General features: G+C 35.3%; 3 protein-coding genes and 1 long non-coding RNA gene across 4 annotated transcripts; 2 read left to right on the top strand and 2 right to left on the bottom strand.

Annotated features, from left to right (window-relative positions):
• The first annotated feature begins 97 nt into the window (after positions 1 to 97).
• On the top strand, positions 98 to 1,879 carry LOC143600259 (nucleoside diphosphate kinase 2, chloroplastic-like). Its single transcript, XM_077078001.1, has 7 exons — positions 98 to 328; positions 399 to 452; positions 529 to 615; positions 1,104 to 1,184; positions 1,287 to 1,399; positions 1,482 to 1,531; positions 1,632 to 1,879. Exons 1-7 carry the CDS (start codon positions 98 to 100, stop codon positions 1,697 to 1,699), a joined length of 684 nt encoding a protein of 227 aa, XP_076934116.1. The 3' UTR covers positions 1,700 to 1,879.
• A 1,320-nt stretch (positions 1,880 to 3,199) lies between these two features.
• On the bottom strand, positions 3,200 to 6,208 carry LOC143600258 (26S proteasome non-ATPase regulatory subunit 6 homolog). Its single transcript, XM_077078000.1, has 8 exons — positions 6,057 to 6,208; positions 5,844 to 5,958; positions 4,462 to 4,552; positions 4,205 to 4,350; positions 3,901 to 4,120; positions 3,713 to 3,821; positions 3,476 to 3,644; positions 3,200 to 3,374 (listed from the first exon to the last, which is right to left on the bottom strand). The coding sequence occupies exons 1-8, from the start codon at positions 6,190 to 6,192 to the stop codon at positions 3,200 to 3,202; spliced, it is 1,161 nt and encodes a 386-aa protein (XP_076934115.1). The 5' UTR covers positions 6,193 to 6,208.
• Positions 6,209 to 10,188: 3,980 nt separating this feature from the next.
• On the bottom strand, positions 10,189 to 11,581 carry LOC143600251 (uncharacterized). Its single transcript, XM_077077995.1, has 4 exons — positions 11,017 to 11,581; positions 10,840 to 10,899; positions 10,557 to 10,762; positions 10,189 to 10,472 (listed from the first exon to the last, which is right to left on the bottom strand). Exons 1-4 carry the CDS (start codon positions 11,579 to 11,581, stop codon positions 10,233 to 10,235), a joined length of 1,071 nt encoding a protein of 356 aa, XP_076934110.1. The 3' UTR covers positions 10,189 to 10,232.
• A 4,449-nt stretch (positions 11,582 to 16,030) lies between these two features.
• On the top strand, positions 16,031 to 17,622 carry LOC143600257 (uncharacterized). Its single transcript, XR_013147442.1, has 2 exons — positions 16,031 to 16,238; positions 17,453 to 17,622. It is a non-coding gene; the product is annotated as an uncharacterized LOC143600257 (long non-coding RNA).
• Positions 17,623 to 17,899: the final 277 nt, after the last annotated feature.

The raw sequence follows: 17,899 nt of genomic DNA, 5'->3' as shown, positions 1-17,899 counted from the left end.
ATATAACCACCATATATAAGTTTTATAATTCTGGCCTATCTAAAAGAAAGCATAATACAACAGTGACTGCATAATTTCTTCATTTCAATATCTTTCAATGGAGAGTGTGATGGCATTAACAAGGGCCCCATGTACACCGTCACTATCCACCATCCGATTATCATCTTCAACCGGTATTAATATTAACTTATCCTACTCACCTAAAACCACCAACCACCGTCACCTAGCTGCATTCCAGTCACCGGCTCCTCTCTTCTCCACTTCACTTACTCATGCCGTCAAGAGCAAAACCCCTCGCATATTTCTTCCTCACTTGATGGCTTCCTTGGTTATTATTATTACTATTCATTACTTCAATTGCTGCAAATTGAAACCCTAATTCGTTTTGTCAATTGCAGGAAGTAGAGGAATCCTACATTATGATTAAGCCTGATGGTGTTCAACGAGGACTTGTAAGTTTCCAATTAAGGTTCATAACAGATTAATTAGCTTCAATTTCTTGTTAATTGTTACAGTTATTAATCTCAGGTTGGAGATATCATTTCTAGGTTTGAGAAGAAAGGATTTAAATTGAAAGGATTGAAGCTTTTTCAATGCCCTAAACAATTGGCAGAGGTTTCTTTTCAATTTTTTGTTAATTGTTATATATATATATATATATATGGGGAGATATCAAATGAGAACCAGTTTGATTTTTAAGAACCGAAAGAACTCAATGTAAGAATTTATTTTTTTTTTATTTTTTTTTACACATGCGTAATACATGTAGGATACATATACACGTTAAAAAATTACAGATTTTTTTACGCACCGAGTCTACTTTTTACATATGTGTAACGTAAGTAAAAGTTAGTGCAATTACTTACATATTTATTCTCTCTTCTACTTTGACTTTTTAGTCACCACATATTTCAATCCATTTAATTAAATGTGTGATCAAGAATTGAGTTCTTAAGTTCTTAAAACTCAACATGGTTCTCAAAATATCCCTTATATATATATATATATATATATATGGATTTCTTATTATTTTTTAAGAAGATTAGTATTGAATAGTAACTGATGTTTGGAGCATTTAAAATCTAATTGATGAAATCTTATAGGAGCATTATAGGGATTTGAGTTCCAAGCCTTTCTTCCCCAAGCTGATTAGCTACATTACGTCTGGTCCGGTTGTATGTATGGTAATATGATTCTTGGTGCTTTTGCATACAATTTTTTTGGCTATTAGAAGTTAATTGGATTACTAGTTTTGATTAAAAATCTTAACTTTATGTATTGGCAAGGCTTGGGAGGGAGTTGGTGTAGTTGCATCGGCCCGTAAGTTAATTGGAGCAACAAATCCACTTCAAGCTGAACCTGGAACCATTAGAGGGGATCTTGCTGTTCAAACCGGAAGGTTATAATTTGGTCTCTTGTATGCAATTATATGTTTTACTTTCTTGTTGAATAAGCTAACGTTGTTATGGTTTTTGGAACAGGAATGTGGTGCATGGGAGTGACAGTCCTGAAAATGGGAAGCGCGAGATAGGTAAGAGCGAGTTGGTCATGTTAGATGATTTTTAGAAGGGTAAAATAGTAATTTAGTTTCGAATATGACGGTGCTGCATTTGTGTTTGTTTTCGTGACAGCTCTCTGGTTCAAAGAGGGAGAATTAACCGATTGGGAGCCGGTTCAAACTCCTTGGTTGGTAGAATGATGAGCATAGATGCATTCAGTTTGAAGTTCTTTTGCGGCTGATTAATGTATGAGATAAGATTGCATGACTGAACTACAGTTAATTTTGAGGTTCTTTTTACCTTGTAATTTTGTTGGACAAACTGATGGTTATGTCAATTTGAAACTGGTTTGAAAAGGGGCCCAAATAAAACAAATGAAAGTTGGAAACTGGTTTGTGTACTTACAAATGATTTATAATTGTAGTTCAGATATGACTACAATATATTATGTAATATGCATATTGTTCCATGCTTGACTTTTATAAGTTTTAGGTGACAAGCAATTGGCGCAATCCTGGCCATTAATCAATGGGTTGGCCATCATCTTAGCCATTTATTCTATGGGCCGCTCTGTTTTCTTCGTACCTAAACATTAAACAATATGCCATACATTCTCCATGTGGATTCGAAAACAAGATGATGTAAAATTTTCTTTTGTTTCAGCTTCAACAATCTCGAACCAAAGTTTTGTTTGGTTTAGGATTTTATATGATACTTTTGTTTCCATTGTACAATACTTTTACTTTTATATAGGGTTGCTGGTCTGGTCATAGAAACTGTTGTTACGATAGCGATAATTGTTGCTATGAAAATCATAGTAGCTGGGGCCTAGGCTCCTTTGTTGGTTTGTAGCAGTGTGAGATGACAAGTCTGATCCAAAATGGTCTTGGCGGTTGTGATATGTTATTCATTCTTATGAGACTATAGAGAGCTTGAAACAATATCAAACCTTTTAGAAGGTCCACGGGCCAAAGCTTTATGCTACTTTGTTACATGTTCTTTAGATTTTGAATCATTTTGACTCCTAAATTGAGAAAACACACCCCTACTTGTATTTTGCTTTTAATTGGCATGTACCAATAGGGTAATATAACTACAATATATTTTGGTTGTTGGGCTTTAGTGAATGTGATCATCCAAGATATGAAACTCCTTTGGCAAGAATGCAGGAAAAAAAAACACACATGATAGCTTGCTATTAACTTATAATGTTCTAAACGGGTCGTAATTGCTAGTAGTTTAAAACAGACTGTGAAAGTTGTAAACATGTTAGCGAGTTGAACCTTGATGTGATAGTGACCATAAAATGTTTTTCATATAAACAAAAAAAGGGCATTTCTGCATGTTGTAATATCTGTCATGGATGATTGGTATACATTCGTAAGAAAGAAAGCTGCGCGTCTATAAGAGTATAATTAGGAGCATTATGGTTGCGGTGCATTCTCATAGTTTACAGCCATTGATGTTTCATCTATCTTAACAAATTAAATATAATACGTCTTTTTTAAGGGAGCAGCAGACACAAACATTCATCAAGTGTCAAATAAAATTTCCATGAAGCACACATATATGTAATCGCATGGGATCAACATGATTGGCGAGACTAAAGCATACTACAAAGAAATACTACAAAGACGAAATTGGCGAGACTAAAGCATAGTTCCAAATTGGAGAAAACGATTGTGATAAACCTTGCACACTTAAAGATCAATAACACGAGAAAGCTTCTGGATTCTGTTCAACAAAAAGTCCCCTTGCTTGATGGTTGCTTGATACAGAGCATTCTTTGCATCAGGACGGTTGGTTTCTAATACTCCTGCAACTTTATCAATCTTGCAATGAAGCTTCCCTGCTGCAATAAATCTTGACAGTTCCCTGTTGACCCGTAAATATTATGATTTGAAAATTTTGACCCATTCATAAGTATACAGGGAAACTTGAAAATGACAAAATTAGATGTTACATAAATTACTTACAGGTCGATGAAGTCAACAGTCACACCAAATGCCTTTGCCATTGCTTCAATAGTGATGCTTTTGTAAGATTCCAGAAACTGAGAATAGACAACAGTCCTGACCTCTCTCATGTAATAGCGGAAGTGCGGATGCAAATAGCGGTCCAACTTAATATGCTCAGTGATCCCAGCTGAAAATCATCAACAAACAGGTATTAAAATGGATTATCAAAGATGATAACATATAACATGAACTTACCGAAAGCAGAAAAGAATGCTTTATACTGACAATCGTATAAAGAGTTCAAGAATTCTGACAAATACGGGATTTTTCCTATAACTGTCAGAATTTCAGGTGCATCCACAACCTGCATAATAAATAACACTTGTTATTGGTTTGTTTTTTACAACTTGCTCATGCGAGTTTAAAGTTTAAATAGCGGTTACCTTTTGCTTTAGAGAAACTCGGTCCAATGAAATAATGCTTGCTAAAACAGTGTAGAATATGAAGGTGTCATACGGGAAAATTTCATAAGTAGTGAATGTTGATATGGAATCAAGAAACAGATCAGCAGCTTTTTCGAAGTTGCGGGTTGACATGCAGTACAAGCCTTCATAAACTTTCAGTCTGTTTTTTCTCTCCCAATCACCTCCTTCCTCAAACAAGCTGTCATCAGAATTATGAGAATTAAATAAAGGGAATATAATGAATAAGAACAATAGGATAGTTAAAATAAGTTAAAAAACTCACTTCTTTGCTTTATCAATACTCCTTGAAATAAGATCAAAATCCATGTAGAAGAAACCCATTTGTAGTGTGTAAAATACTAAGTCCATTCTTTGGCCCACAGCAACTGTTTTACCTTCTGTCACCTTGAGTTGTTCTAGTGCTTTCTCCTGTTTGCATTTAAAAAGATGTGAAAGTGCGAAACAAACTTGAGCACATTAAAGCTAGTAAAAAGTATAGAATTTAGTAATTTACGCAACTTATTACTAAAAGCGTTGTACCTTGTCACCAATGCGGATGTAGAACAAAGATTTTGCCAAATGAGCTTCTCGAACCTCACTTTCTCCTAAGTTTTCTTCAGCATCAGCTATTCTAAAGAAAGCAGAAACAGAAAACAATGGCTAAATATTAGAATCATATGGCCTATACAGCTTCAACATTGAAAGGTTTGAGAATGTGTCTATCAACCAAAATGCAATAACAAAGTCCCGTGTAATGTAAATTAGATACTTGATGTGGCTGCCTTGTATCTGGCACTAGCAATTATTTGCAATGGACCAAGATCATTAGCTCAAACCATAAACTTGGATCAAATGCTATATTATTAATCTATATATGCTATCTACAGGAAGTTAATGTACTGTGATAGCAGTATAAGCATATGTAATAGCCCTTGTATTCGAAGCATGACAAGGGCTCAAGTATAGACATAATTCAATTACAGATAATACCAGCAAGCTGACAGAATTGCTAATATGGTTGCATATCATACAATACAATGTTATCCCATGATCATCCTACTAGACAGTTTTAAAAAACTTGTATCTAAGCTTTATTATATACAATAAGGAAAGCTATATCCTTTAAATTCACACCCTCAATACTTGCTTTCATCAGCAACAAACGATACAAGGGCATCGCATTCAGCGGGAACTAAAGAATGTGTACTGATGTAGTGAAACAACATGCTTCAAACAGTTTACTGTACCCGCTGCATCTAAAATTCCTGCACATTACATCTCAGAGGCTGCACGCAAAATCTCGCTCTCTCGACTTTCTTTCAGGATTTGCTTTAATAACATATTGCAAGTCATGGACATGAAGTTCCTAACTTCCTATAGCTACTGAATATGCATCTACGTTCATGTTCATTTGTTTAACTAATCGAACGAAATTTCTTGTTCAATTTCCCGTTCATTTATTAAACTAAAGAACATAAACAAACTTCCCGCCGAACGGTTCACGACCTGGTCACCTTACAATTACATTAGTTTATGCATTTTCTGTAACAAACCTTCTTCTGAGGCTAGAAACACAACTAATTTCCTCCAAAAAAGCATTCATTCTACTTCATAATCACTATTATACCAGATTAAACCGTACATTTCAACTTATTCAAGCCTATCCACATCACAAACTTCACAAAACTATCCGCTGTTAGTCATGGTTCCTTAAGTTACTTAGCAATTACATTAGTTCATACACGATATAAACCTTCTGAGGCTAATAACACAACTAGTTTTCCTCCTACAAGCATCCATTCTACTCCATAATCACTATTACATTTCAACCTATTCAAGCATATCTACAACATTGTATATACATACATATACATACATACAAAAATGCTATATACCGTACAATAAGAGACTCATTAACTTACTTCTCATCGAGCTTCTTAAGCTCTTCTTCAATCTTCACACGCATCGAGTCTAGAACCTTCTGGTCAAGCTCCAGTACCGAATCCGCAGCTAGGGTTTCGTACAACGGCGCCATATCTTCCAAATCAAAATTAACACAAACGAGCATATTAATAAACCTAATTCCACATAAATCTATAAGATCTAACCAAATAACAGTGGAAATAGTTAGTTACCGTCGGCCACTACGGTTGTCATGACCTCGTCACGGAGGCGGACTTTCTCGATATCGTCAACGTCGGAATGAGTGAGGAGGAATAGCTTGTTAGCGAGCAGTAGGTGCGGTTGCTGTGTGCCTTCTGTACCTTCCATGGCTTCCGTTTTGTCAATTGATCGGTGAGATTTGGGTTTGGTTTTGTTCTGCACTTGACTTGCACAAGGAGAAACCTGGTTCGTATTTAATAGACGAAGTTTCTAGTTTGTGACCTTAATCTTTAAACAAGGTTCAATTTGAGTCCGTCTAATTTTTTGGAATTACATGTTGGTTTGCATTTGGTAGAAAACTTTTCTTTTACTATGGCTGGTAAAACAGATTATATTGTGTTAAACAAGTTAGCAGGCCAGGCTGGCAGGCAACCTTGACGACTGGCCGGCGCACTTAGTTTTCGGGGTCGCTTAATTTATTTTTATATTTTTTTTAATTTTTTTTTAAAATAGATATAAATCTTAATCATCTTACGGACCTTTTTATTTTGTTACTCGTAGGGATGGCAAAAAAACCCAAACCCGATGGGGAAAACCGAAACCCGCCCCGAACGGGGCGGGTTCGGGGACACTTAATCGGGGACGGGTCCGGGTTCGGGTTTTCCCCGTTTAAGTTAATCGGGTTCGGGGCGGGTATGGTATAGCCTGTACCCGCCCCGTATACCCGCCCCGTATACCCGTTTAAAACCCGTTTAATTAAATATAATTTTTATATTTATATATAATATATTATTTATTAAATATAATTTTTATATTCGGGTATGACTTATTATTTACATTAATTTAACTTTATTCATTAATTGTATTAACTTTATTTATATATTAGGTGTCACAACGGAGCTTGATTTGTATCTACAAGAGAAAGTTTGGATAAAAGAAACTGAGATTGACCTTTTAGCTTGGTGGAAAACAAATGGTGTCAAGTACCCAAGGTTGCAAAAGATTGCTCGAGATATATTGGCGATTCCAATATCTACCGTTGCTTCCGAGTCCGCTTTTAGTACAAGTGGTAGATTGGTAAGTCCACATCGTAGCCGTCTTCATCCAAAAACATTGGAAGCGTTAATGTGCGCCCAAAGTTGGTTGTTGAATGAAATCAAAGGTAAACAAACATTTTATTTTTTATTTTTAACTTAGCTACTATATAAACTTTTGACTTTTGTGATATGAATATAGCAACTTGTTCAGAAGAATCCGAGGCATATTGCCAAACTATTGAATATGATTGTGACGATGGTATTGAGGTAATACATATATATATGGTTTATCGTTTACATTTTAATATGGTTTAACATTGATTCTTATATAGTTTCCAATTAATATGTTAATGTTTGATTATCATAGCAATCCGGCGTGACAAGTGTTTGAATGGTTGAATGGGTGCGGTATGGACGTGTAAGAAGGATCAATCATGAAGTTAATTTCCGTTGTGATGGGAGAAATAAACATTTTTATGTATTAATAATGTCTTTTGTATGTGTAATGTGTTTGGATATTGAACTTTTTGTGTATTAATATTGTATTGTAATTTTGTATCATTTTCTTACAATCGGGTTTTAAACGGTGAACCCGACGGTTAAATGGGGATCCCCACGGGGAATTTAGCCCGTTTAAAAACCATTTATGCTAGACGGGTTCCCCGAATACCCGCGGTTTTCCCCGAATCCCCGATGGGGATTCCCCGTTTAGTCCCCGCGGGTTTTTAGACGGTTTTGGTAATGAGTTTTATAAACCGGGGCGGGTATGGGATTGGCATTCCCCGCCCCGAAACCGCCCCGTTGCCATCCCTAGTTACTCGTTAGGGCCTGCGAGCCTTTTTTTTATTTCGGCTCGGTCGAGGCATTTAAATTCTCGGAGACGGCCCTGCAAGTTAGATACGGCACGCTTAATACAAGTATCAAACATGAATATGACTCGTTTAACTACTTTATATATAGTTGTATGTTTCAAGTTACTAATAAGAAGAAATGATGGAGTTTAGCCCTACTAATTTTAAATATTTTAAAAAATAAATTGTGTATTTTTTTTATTTAACAGGTTTAATCGTTTCTTAAATAGGTGTTTAATTGCTGGCCCTGCTATTTTGGTCATTGGTGTTGTTAGATTTTAATTAACTTTATACCACTGTTCTACTTGTTTTTGTATATTATTAAATATATAAAAACTAAAAATTACTAGCAGATTGTCGTTATACACAAGTATTGTCTCATAAAAACTAGACGTGCATTTGTCTCTACGCTCATGGGTATTACCCATGCACCGATCAATCCCGCAACGCTATCTTGTTTCTACCCTTATGTATCCACAAACCACCAAATCACCGGCGGCACCTACTCATAAGTATCCTAGAACATTTTGTGTTTTTTGTTTTTTATAATCTAAAATAAATAAAACAATTAAATGTAATTAAAATTAAAATATCATTAAAATTAATAATATAACATATCTGAAAACCGGAAAAATAAAATATGACAGTTCAAACTAAAAAAATTAAAATACGAAAATTTAAATAGATGATCCTCCGGCCAATTATATTGCTCGATGATGATGTTGTTGTGTCTTGCTTTTAGGAATGCTCGATGATGTTGTCATGTCTTTTTCTTTGGTTGGCTTGATGATGACGTTGTTGTGTCTTCCTTTTAGGAATGCTCGATGATGTTGTCGTGTTTTTCTCTTTGGCTTGCTCGATGAGATCTTTGTAAAATTGTATGCTACTATCGTTTGGAAAAAAAAAGTATCTTTATCGGAATCGTTCTGCGGTATGAATATCCCGAGATCATCGTTTGAGAAATTAGTCATTGAGCATGTGAGTTATAAAATTGGTGAAGGTTTGAGTGAATAAAAATGATGGAAGATTTAATAAAATAGTGAAGAGTTAATGCATTTATATGTAATAATAATAATTAATTACACATTTATGTTTTCAAAACATATATTCTTTATGATAAAGGTTTACCTTGAATTATAATTTGGCAATCTACCCACATGAGAGGAGATGGGTTTGTTTTATGATTTAAAGCCCGTAAAGCTTACCCTTGCTTTTGCACACTTAAACATGTCATTAATAAGACAGTATGAAAGATATTGATATAGACTCAGGATTATTGCCTTCAATAAACAATACACCGTGGAGGTTTCTAAAGAAAAAAATAAGCGTAACCAGTAATGTCTACAGATTTCAAATAATGTAATAGTGTAAATTCGTTTATCGATGATGTTCGTATATAGTAATACACTATATATACACACACCAAGCAAGAACTGTTCCAAGTGTTGCTAGCATCCAACATAAATGATGAAGATGCTGACATGAGAACTAAAGACATTCATTTCTCTCACTTCTCAAAATACAAGTAAATGAGTTCAAAATCACTTCAAACAATCAATAACTCTTTTTAAGTGTTGCAAACTTCACATGAAAGCAAGACAGACCTTTAAACGTTTACTTTCAGCAATATATGTGACCATACAAGATCATGTTCCAGCTACTCAAAAAGTTGAAACCAAAAGGGTCTTACAAGTTACAACTAATAACTGCAGAACTGGGTTTGAAGTTCAGTTATTGACATTTATGATGACCGTCTGTCAGAGCTAAAACTGCTTTGCCAGCACGGGATAAACACTGGAATTTATTATTATTTTTTTTTTTGTGAAAGGCAAACTTTAAAAAATGACGACGACACCATGTCGGCATGTCATTTGCTTGTTAATGACAATTTATGTTAATGTGATGTGTTAATATGCTTGTTCTTGATTGAACTTTATGACTTCTAATTAGTTTTCTCTATAGACCATTCTCTCAGCTTTGACCTTGGTTTAGTTAACTATTTTCTTTTCACTGGTGGTGTAGTTCTTCCTTTTGTGTTGTAGAAACGGAACAAAACAGCCGAAAAGGCTGAAGGTCCTGAAACCACTGCTTCAAGAAACAAAGGAAGAAAGAAAAACAAACATCGGATGTTCACTTACTGTGCAAGCTGCAAATTATTGACAGTTAAAGCCCCCTTACGGCCTAAAGTAACCAAAAGGTCGGATTGTTATAAACCACAAAAATCTAGTTCCACAATTCAGACCAACCACCAAAACCTAGTTACAATTTACAAAAAGCCAGAGTGCAAAAGACCAAAAACCATAGTGCCACAGTTAACATTTCACTGGCGAGTAACGTGTACATCATACACGTTACAAGCATAGCGATTAGTTGACGCACTTACAAGCACAAAGTCACATTTGTCTCCCGGCTTAATCCCTTTTCCCTTTGCAAATATTGACCAATTTTGTGTCAACGCCTTTATACCAAACTTGCATTGATACAAAACCGGCCATCGATCCGCCCCATTTCTGAGAAGAATCACCTTATTTTCTTTCCACCTCACAGAACTCGGCAAGTCCTGCATATAACCGTTTCAACTTTTTTAAATGTTTTACAAAACATATTATAAAAGATTGAACATATAGGTTAACAGGAAACATACAAGGTATTGGTAGCTACTCATAATTGCAGAAATTGGAGTGTTGGAGGAACTAGATAAGGGTGTCTCGTCATAGTCCTCCGGCTCGGGTTTGGGTGTCCTTATTATCAAACCTCCTGAGCCATGGTCCGTTGTTGGTTCCACTTTTATCGAGCCACCAGAGCCACGGTTCATTATTGGTTCCCTTTTTGCCCGTTCCATCCATTTATCTGTTCAATGTTAGCAAGCAGTCACACCATGAATAAGAATACAAAACAGTAACAAAGTGTGTAAATTACAAAAATACCCATTGGTTTAGGAGAGATTCCAGAGGAGGGCTCTCGTTTAACGGGCTGGCCTTGTGTTGCTGCTTAAACATAAGAGACATGTTAAAAAGACGGTTTCTGACGATCTTTATGTAAATTTCATAATTTATGAATAACAGAGTTGACCAATAAAGTCAAACTAATAAAAAGTAACTTACTTGGAGCATTAGTAGGCTTCAACCTCTTATGCACAGAATTGCTGTGTGTGACTTCACTCTGAACCGCAGTGCTTTCTTTACGTTTCTTATCTGCCGTATCTATTCGTTTTTCTAACGACTTGCGAAGTCGATTAATTTCAGTTCCATCAGCACCACCACTCACCGCCACATTGTTTTTACAGCCACCACCTGATTCCACCGACTTCTCAGTTCTGTTAATTTCAGTTTCATCTGCACCGCCACCACTTACTGCCACATTATTTTTCTGGCCACCGTTTGATTCCAAGATTGGCTTCTGAATTCTTTTAATTACAGAGTCATCTGAACCACCACCACCGCTGGCCGCCACATCGTTTTTCAGGCTGCCATCTGATGCCACCGACTTCTGAACCCTGTTAATTTCAGTTTCCTCTAAATTGCCACCACTGACTACCACATTGTTTTTCTGGCCACCATCTAATTCCATTTCCACCACCGGCTGCAAATTATTATTATCAACCAAACTTGATGGCTTGACAGTTGTAGGACTCTTGGACTGCACGTAATCAGGAACTGAGACATTCATTTCTTTCTCAATTGGTGACATCATGGCCTCCTTTCCCTTTTTATTAACTGCCTTCACACTGGTCACTTCATGAACAACAGGTTCGACTTTAGAAGAAGATTCATGTGAAGTGTTATTGCAAATGGCATTGACTTTTAATGAGGTTTGACCATTCATGGTCAACTTATTATTACTTTTTTTATTTTCTTTCGTCATGAGGTTAAGTGATCCAAAGTGGCGAGTTTCAGGCAATCCAGTTGATCCATACATCAAGACAACAAAGTGAGATTTCATTATATAATGAAACACCAAAATATCACCCTTTTGTAGCCCGTGTTCTAATGCAAAAGTATTCCATCCTCCTTCAATCGCCACCCGGTCATCAATCATTGTGAACTCTACGACCCATTTCACACCATAATAATCCTCTAGTTGTGTTGTCTTGCCAACCAGATTTTTTACACGACACGCAAAATTTGGAGGTAGCAACTACAAATGAATATTATCAATAACATATTTTATCAAGAAGTAAGATATATTATGACATTTGAGGCAAAAAGAATCCAAAGGGCAACAAATAAATAACAAATGATGTGAAGAAATTAATAATCTAAATACCATAGTTTTAGAATAATCGTCACCCATCATGACTTTACAGAATGTAGTCACGATAGATTTTGGATCTCTATCCTTTTTATGCATCGTGAGACAGTGTTGAGTGCATTCTTCACACGCCTTTCCCATGGTAGCCGTTTTCTTCTATGGTATTATAGTATAAGTAACAGATTGTCAAAATCTACAAAAGAATCACAAAAACGAAAAAGAAAACATAAATAACGGTAATCTAAAATTACAAATACGACATTTAAGTTTCAAGAATCACGAGCTGATGTTTTATGATCAATGTCAAACTTCTATTTTCAAACTAACACTAACCATCAATTCAACATGCTCATAACATACTTACATCAAACCTTTTCCTACTTAACACAAGATTCAATTTAACTCTGCCCAAAAAAGCATTCAAAAAAAGGTGTTCACCGGTAATCTGTAACTAAAATGTCAAAAAAAAATTATTTCAAATCAAATAAAAGAGCCTTATTAGACCCAAGTCAATGTAGTCAATTACTACCATTTAAATGGCTATACACCTAAATTTGGTTTAAACTTTAAACTTAGTAAACAAAACATACTAAATTTACATAACCCTTTCTTTAAAAAATATAAAACTGGAAATTATTCCTTTCTTTAAACCAGAAAAATAAAAATAAAAATAAAAAAGCAAAATATTTGTGTCAATTCACTGTAAATACATGTCTAGACATTATTTTCCTTATTTTTCCCCAAAAAACATCAAATTTCCGATGGAAGTATACACATCACACCATAAATTAAATAAAAAGCTAAATATGAATGAATTGAGATAAAATAAAATAAAATAAAATAAAAAAACCCTAAGCGCTTCAAAATTGCAGAAAACCAAAGAAAGCACTCACCTTTCTGTGTGTAACAATCATCACATTAAACCCTAAAGAGTAATGAACGCTTAAAGCGTATACAGAAAGCAATTCCATAAATAACAAAAACCGAATAAATACACAAAATCATAAACTTGTAGATTGATGACGTTTAAAGGATCATAAGATAAGAATCAGGTAACGTTTACTTACCTTGTTATAATAACGGATTTGAGAATCCGGTGAAAAGTTGGTTGAAGTGGTTGCTGTTTTGTTTGCAGTTCCGCCGGTGGATATTCCGGTGCCGGCGGCAGAATCTCAGGCGAAAAGGGTGTCCGTGTGTCAGGTTTAGTTTACAAGTGAAGAGGTGTATTTTACTTTATGAGTTGTGAGTCTGCAAACGTGTAGTTGTGTGTAAAAAATCTTTACTATAGTCAGAGGCTTAAATCACGTGATCAATGACGGGTAACTGGGTAGGTATGGGTATTAATTGTGAATCAGGCTTCACAGTTTTACCCGGAGGTTAATAATAGCCTTCTCAAATTAGCCCAAACAAAAAAATTTAATTTAAGCGTATAGAAAGTTTATAAAATAATTCAAGGTTCATGAGATCAAAAATATCTTGTTACCATATATTTTTCTATAAGCTGAATCAAATGCGTTGTATTTTTATAAAATTTATTAAAGTTTATAATAGATTTTTTTACAACGGCAAATTTCTGTCATTTGAGGGACTTTAACGCAAGGTCTCCCGGCTCATTTGGTATTTTTATTTTTAATTTAAAGGATTTGTTTTTGTCAATAGACCAACCACCCAATGGCGGATCTTTATACGGGCCGAACCGGGCCGCGGCACCGTCACGTTTTTCACTCGGTAGTGTCTTTTTTTCGAAAAAAATCAAGAATATATATATGTGTGTATTGAGTCCGGCTCAACCAAGTTATTTGAGTCCGGCTCATCCATATTATTTAAGTCCGGGCCAGGTTTGAATTTTTATAAATGTAAAGTTTGTTTAAAGCCGAAGATCAAAAATCGTTTACGGAATAAACGTAAAGATAAAGAAATGAAGGCTAATAAATAAAACTCATAAGACCAACCCCAAACCCAAAAAAACTAAACATTAAGCCCAAAATCCAACCGTAACATATGATTGATACTTGAGCACAACCACAAATGGAGGTTCCATTGTGCGATGGCCGTTGTGTGAATTACTGACTTACGAGGTTCGGAACAGAAGCTAAGAAGCAAGGAAGTTATTTGATGTAATCGTTTGGATGTGAAATCGATTGATTGGGCACTGTCGTTGTCTGTTGAGGCATGAGGTTCAGAACTGGCTCGTGTGGGAGTGAAATCGATTAACCGAAACAGTCAACAGAAGTAAGCAGAGACCAGGTTCGGTAATTCACATTTCACCATTTTGTATTTCTTTCAATTTGGTATGTTAAGGTTTGGAATTATTGTCTGACCCAACCTGAACCGAATTGCCGACCCGATAGTTAGAAATAGGAAAAAAATATTTTATTGTCGTGACTTTCGGCCCATCCATACTAAATGCTCAAGATCCGTCACTGCAACCACCAACCCAATTGGCCGAAGTTTATACTAGATAGTAGATGTTATATTTTGAAGGTATAAACAAATAAATATTAAAATAACTTTATGCACAAAAAGAAGTGAAGAAACACTATATAACTATTGGTCTAATCACTTAGTCCTTAGGTTAGAGTTTAATCTTTTCCATGGGGATAGGGTATCATCCGACAGATCTGAGTGGTTTCACCTACAAAAAAGAACATCGTGTGCTCGTTACGAGAAGGAGAAGGCGCCTCCACCAAATTCCAGAATTGCTTCACAAATACGGAAAAACTATACGAAAAAAATCCTCCTCTACCATTCCATAATCGCTTTACAAATATGAAATTGAAGCCACCTGGAGCTGGCGCCTTATTTGAACCGCTATCGAACACCGCCTCCTTGATCTCTTCAATAGTACAAGGCCTGATGAAGTGCTCCCATTAATTTCAGTTTTGGATTTCTTCTCCTTCAAGCTGTCGCTTCGCCGCCGTTAATCAATCCCAAACGCTGTCTTTGCAACTGTACCGTAACTATAAACTATCAATTAGCATCCGATTTGAAAACCGAGAGATTAAATGGCGTTAACAAACTTAATACTGACTGTGGCGGGAGTGAGTGCAGTGATTCTACTGATGCGAGGCGATGTGAAACAATCTACTTCTATTTTCAAATGGAACGTTCGTCAAAATTTGCCACCGACTCTACCACTAACCGATTCAAAGATAGCCTCTTATAAATCATTAAGAGGCTAACAAGCAGCCTTTTAGTTGGAATAATACATGAATATATATATATATATATATTTGTGTGTGTGTGTGGGAGGGAAGGGCTATACATAATTCTAGTGGACCATTTAGACACTTTATTATCGTAATTGATGATTTGATGCACCTAGATGTCTCACGGATGCTCATTATCAAGTCATAATATGTCATATGGACAACTAATTGCTCAATAAATAAGGTTTAAATTACCCGATTAAAAAATGGTTAGACCATGCTGGTGAATTTACCTATAAGATATTTAATGATTATTATATGTATATTGGGATACGCATTGAGCATCATATAGCTCATGGACATACACAAAATGGCATGTTGGAGGAAATTGAACAAACGACAATAAATATGAAGAAAATAGTATTTTATTAAATTTTACCCTTAGCGGTCATATTTTTGTTGAAACCAACATACTTGGGTGTGCGGATCCGCAATTCCATACCGAATCAAATCTTCAATAGATTCGTCGGATCTAGGGCATGCAGGTTGTGTAACACGATGATTGTATTTGTACTTTTATAGAGACCTAACTGAAAACATTTACAAACCAAAGGAAATAAATTGTAAAATATCAATAGTGCAAGGGTCCCATTAATTTAAGTTTTGGATTTCTTTTCCTTCAAGCCGTCGCTTCGCCGCCGTAAAATCCCAAACGCCGTCGTTCCAACTGTACATAAACTATAAACTATCAATTAGCATACGATTTGAAAAACCGAGAGTTCAAATGGCATTAACAAACCTGATACTGACCGTGGCGGGAGTGAGTGCAGTGATTCTACTGATGCGAAACAGTCTGCTTCTACTTTCAAACGGAACGTTCGTCAACTTCGCCACTGGCTCGAGGAAGAATCTGCTTCTGCTGCTAAGTATCTTTTTAATTTTTGTAAAATAACATACATATGATTACTTCTAGGTTATGATATTGATCGATAATCGATTATGAAATTATGCTTGAGTTTTGCTATATGCATCAATTTAGTGTAAAATAACCTAGGTTTCTCAAATCTATTGCTTATAACTAATGTATAGGTATATTATGCTAAGCAGTTAATGCGGAAAAATATCCGATATCGGTCGCAGTGAAATATTGGTAATTTTAATATCATGTAAAATTCATATATGTAGCATTTTAACACTAATAATTCAGTATAGTCTCCTACCATTAACAAATTAACCTTTTGCAAATTGCAAAACACTAACAATCGTAGCAAGTAAGAATCGATTAAGGCTTAAAACAATAACATTGAACACTAAAAGTTGATAATTAAGACTTAAAACACTGATATCGGGAATATCGGTGATATATCGGTCAAATATCGGTCAATATCGTTGACATTATTGGTACCGATATTCTGACTTATACATCGCCAAGGGACCGATAACCGATATATCACTGACTGATATATCGGTGATATATCGGCGATGTCGACTGCATAGATATTATGTTAATCTGTTATATGTGTTTAGGGCATACTTTTCATTGTCCAAGTATTCATATACTATGTTGTTTAGAATCCAATCCAATCAACACTGAAAATCTGCCTCAACTGAGCTGTATTTCGGTATGTTTTAGATAGTTAAATGATTCATGGCAAAATCACTTTCTAGTTAACAAGATTTACTCTATTGATCTTCTAAATATGTTAATTTGTTGGTGTTTGTGTATTAGTTAGTTGCATGGTGAGGTAAGAAATCACATATTAAGTTTTCGCAGCCAGTTGTTAGCTCAAAGTAGTGATCACAAAATCTTAACATTAAGATTTTAAGATATAAAATTAGACGTGTGTGTACTACTTCTGTGACTTAAAATTAAGGGTAAGGTTTCTCCAGACGGTTCTTTTAGCTAACTCGCAATTGGATTCAATAACGTTTTTGTTTTGTTAGAATTTGAAAATTGGTTACTATTCAGTTGTCATGATCTACGTATTTGACAACTGTTTTAACAGCTTTTTAATCTATGTAATGGGCTAGCTTATTGTCAACTTTTTTTCACGTGTAAAATGAACTGGATTCGTCAGGCGAGTTTGTTTATATGCAGTATTTTGTACAAATCTCAATTTGAACTTGTTTGGTTTTATAGGGAGATGGAGAAGGCCAAACCTAAGGAATTGCCGAAGAAAGATGTCCCTAAGGCTGATTAAAGATGGAGTGAAGTTACATGATGTTATTGCCCTACAAAGAATCTGATCCACATTAGCTTCGTGTGTGTTTCAAATATCATATATATATATGCTGCTAGTAATAAGAAAAGTAGAATGATTTTTTTTTTCTTTTTGCATTATGCAAGTTTTCTTTCACCAGTTTTGCAAAGTGAAGCATTTTGATACCGATTTCATTTCTTGAAGGTTATGATTTCTCGTGTTAGTGACAATTATGAGTTCTGTGAGGTGAAGCACTTAGCTACGAATCCCCTCGCACCTTTCCTAATCATCACCTCAAAGATCCTATAAATTAAAATTTTCAGTATTAGAATAAGGAACTCAATGCCGGTGAGGAGTGAGGGATCTACTGAGACCGAGCCATCTTC

The sequence above is a fragment of the Bidens hawaiensis genome, unplaced genomic scaffold, assembly GCF_021521415.1.
Source record: "Bidens hawaiensis isolate Kalapana, Puna unplaced genomic scaffold, B.hawaiensis_p1.1 tig00053861_1, whole genome shotgun sequence".
NCBI classification, from domain to species: Eukaryota; Viridiplantae; Streptophyta; class Magnoliopsida; order Asterales; family Asteraceae; genus Bidens; species Bidens hawaiensis.
Note: the sequence above shows the minus strand (reverse complement) of the source record. Positions and strands in the feature narration are given on the sequence as shown.

Excerpts from the sequence above, each read along its gene's own strand:
- LOC143600259 (XM_077078001.1), top strand. The coding sequence starts at position 98 with ATGGAGAGTGTGATGGCATTAACAAGGGCCCCATGTACACCGTCACTA. Across the intron at positions 329-398 it reads CTCACTTGATGGCTTCCTTG|GAAGTAGAGGAATCCTACAT; the intron begins GTTATTATTATT and ends TGTCAATTGCAG. Across the intron at positions 1,532-1,631 it reads AAATGGGAAGCGCGAGATAG|CTCTCTGGTTCAAAGAGGGA; the intron begins GTAAGAGCGAGT and ends TTTTCGTGACAG.
- LOC143600258 (XM_077078000.1), bottom strand. The coding sequence starts at position 6,192 with ATGGAAGGTACAGAAGGCACACAGCAACCGCACCTACTGCTCGCTAAC. Across the intron at positions 4,351-4,461 it reads ACATCCGCATTGGTGACAAG|GAGAAAGCACTAGAACAACT; the intron begins GTACAACGCTTT and ends AAATGCAAACAG. Across the intron at positions 3,375-3,475 it reads ACTGTTGACTTCATCGACCT|GGAACTGTCAAGATTTATTG; the intron begins GTAAGTAATTTA and ends ACGGGTCAACAG.
- LOC143600251 (XM_077077995.1), bottom strand. The coding sequence starts at position 11,581 with ATGAATGTCTCAGTTCCTGATTACGTGCAGTCCAAGAGTCCTACAACT. Across the intron at positions 10,763-10,839 it reads AATCTCTCCTAAACCAATGG|ATAAATGGATGGAACGGGCA; the intron begins GTATTTTTGTAA and ends AACATTGAACAG. Across the intron at positions 10,473-10,556 it reads TGAGTAGCTACCAATACCTT|GACTTGCCGAGTTCTGTGAG; the intron begins GTATGTTTCCTG and ends GGTTATATGCAG.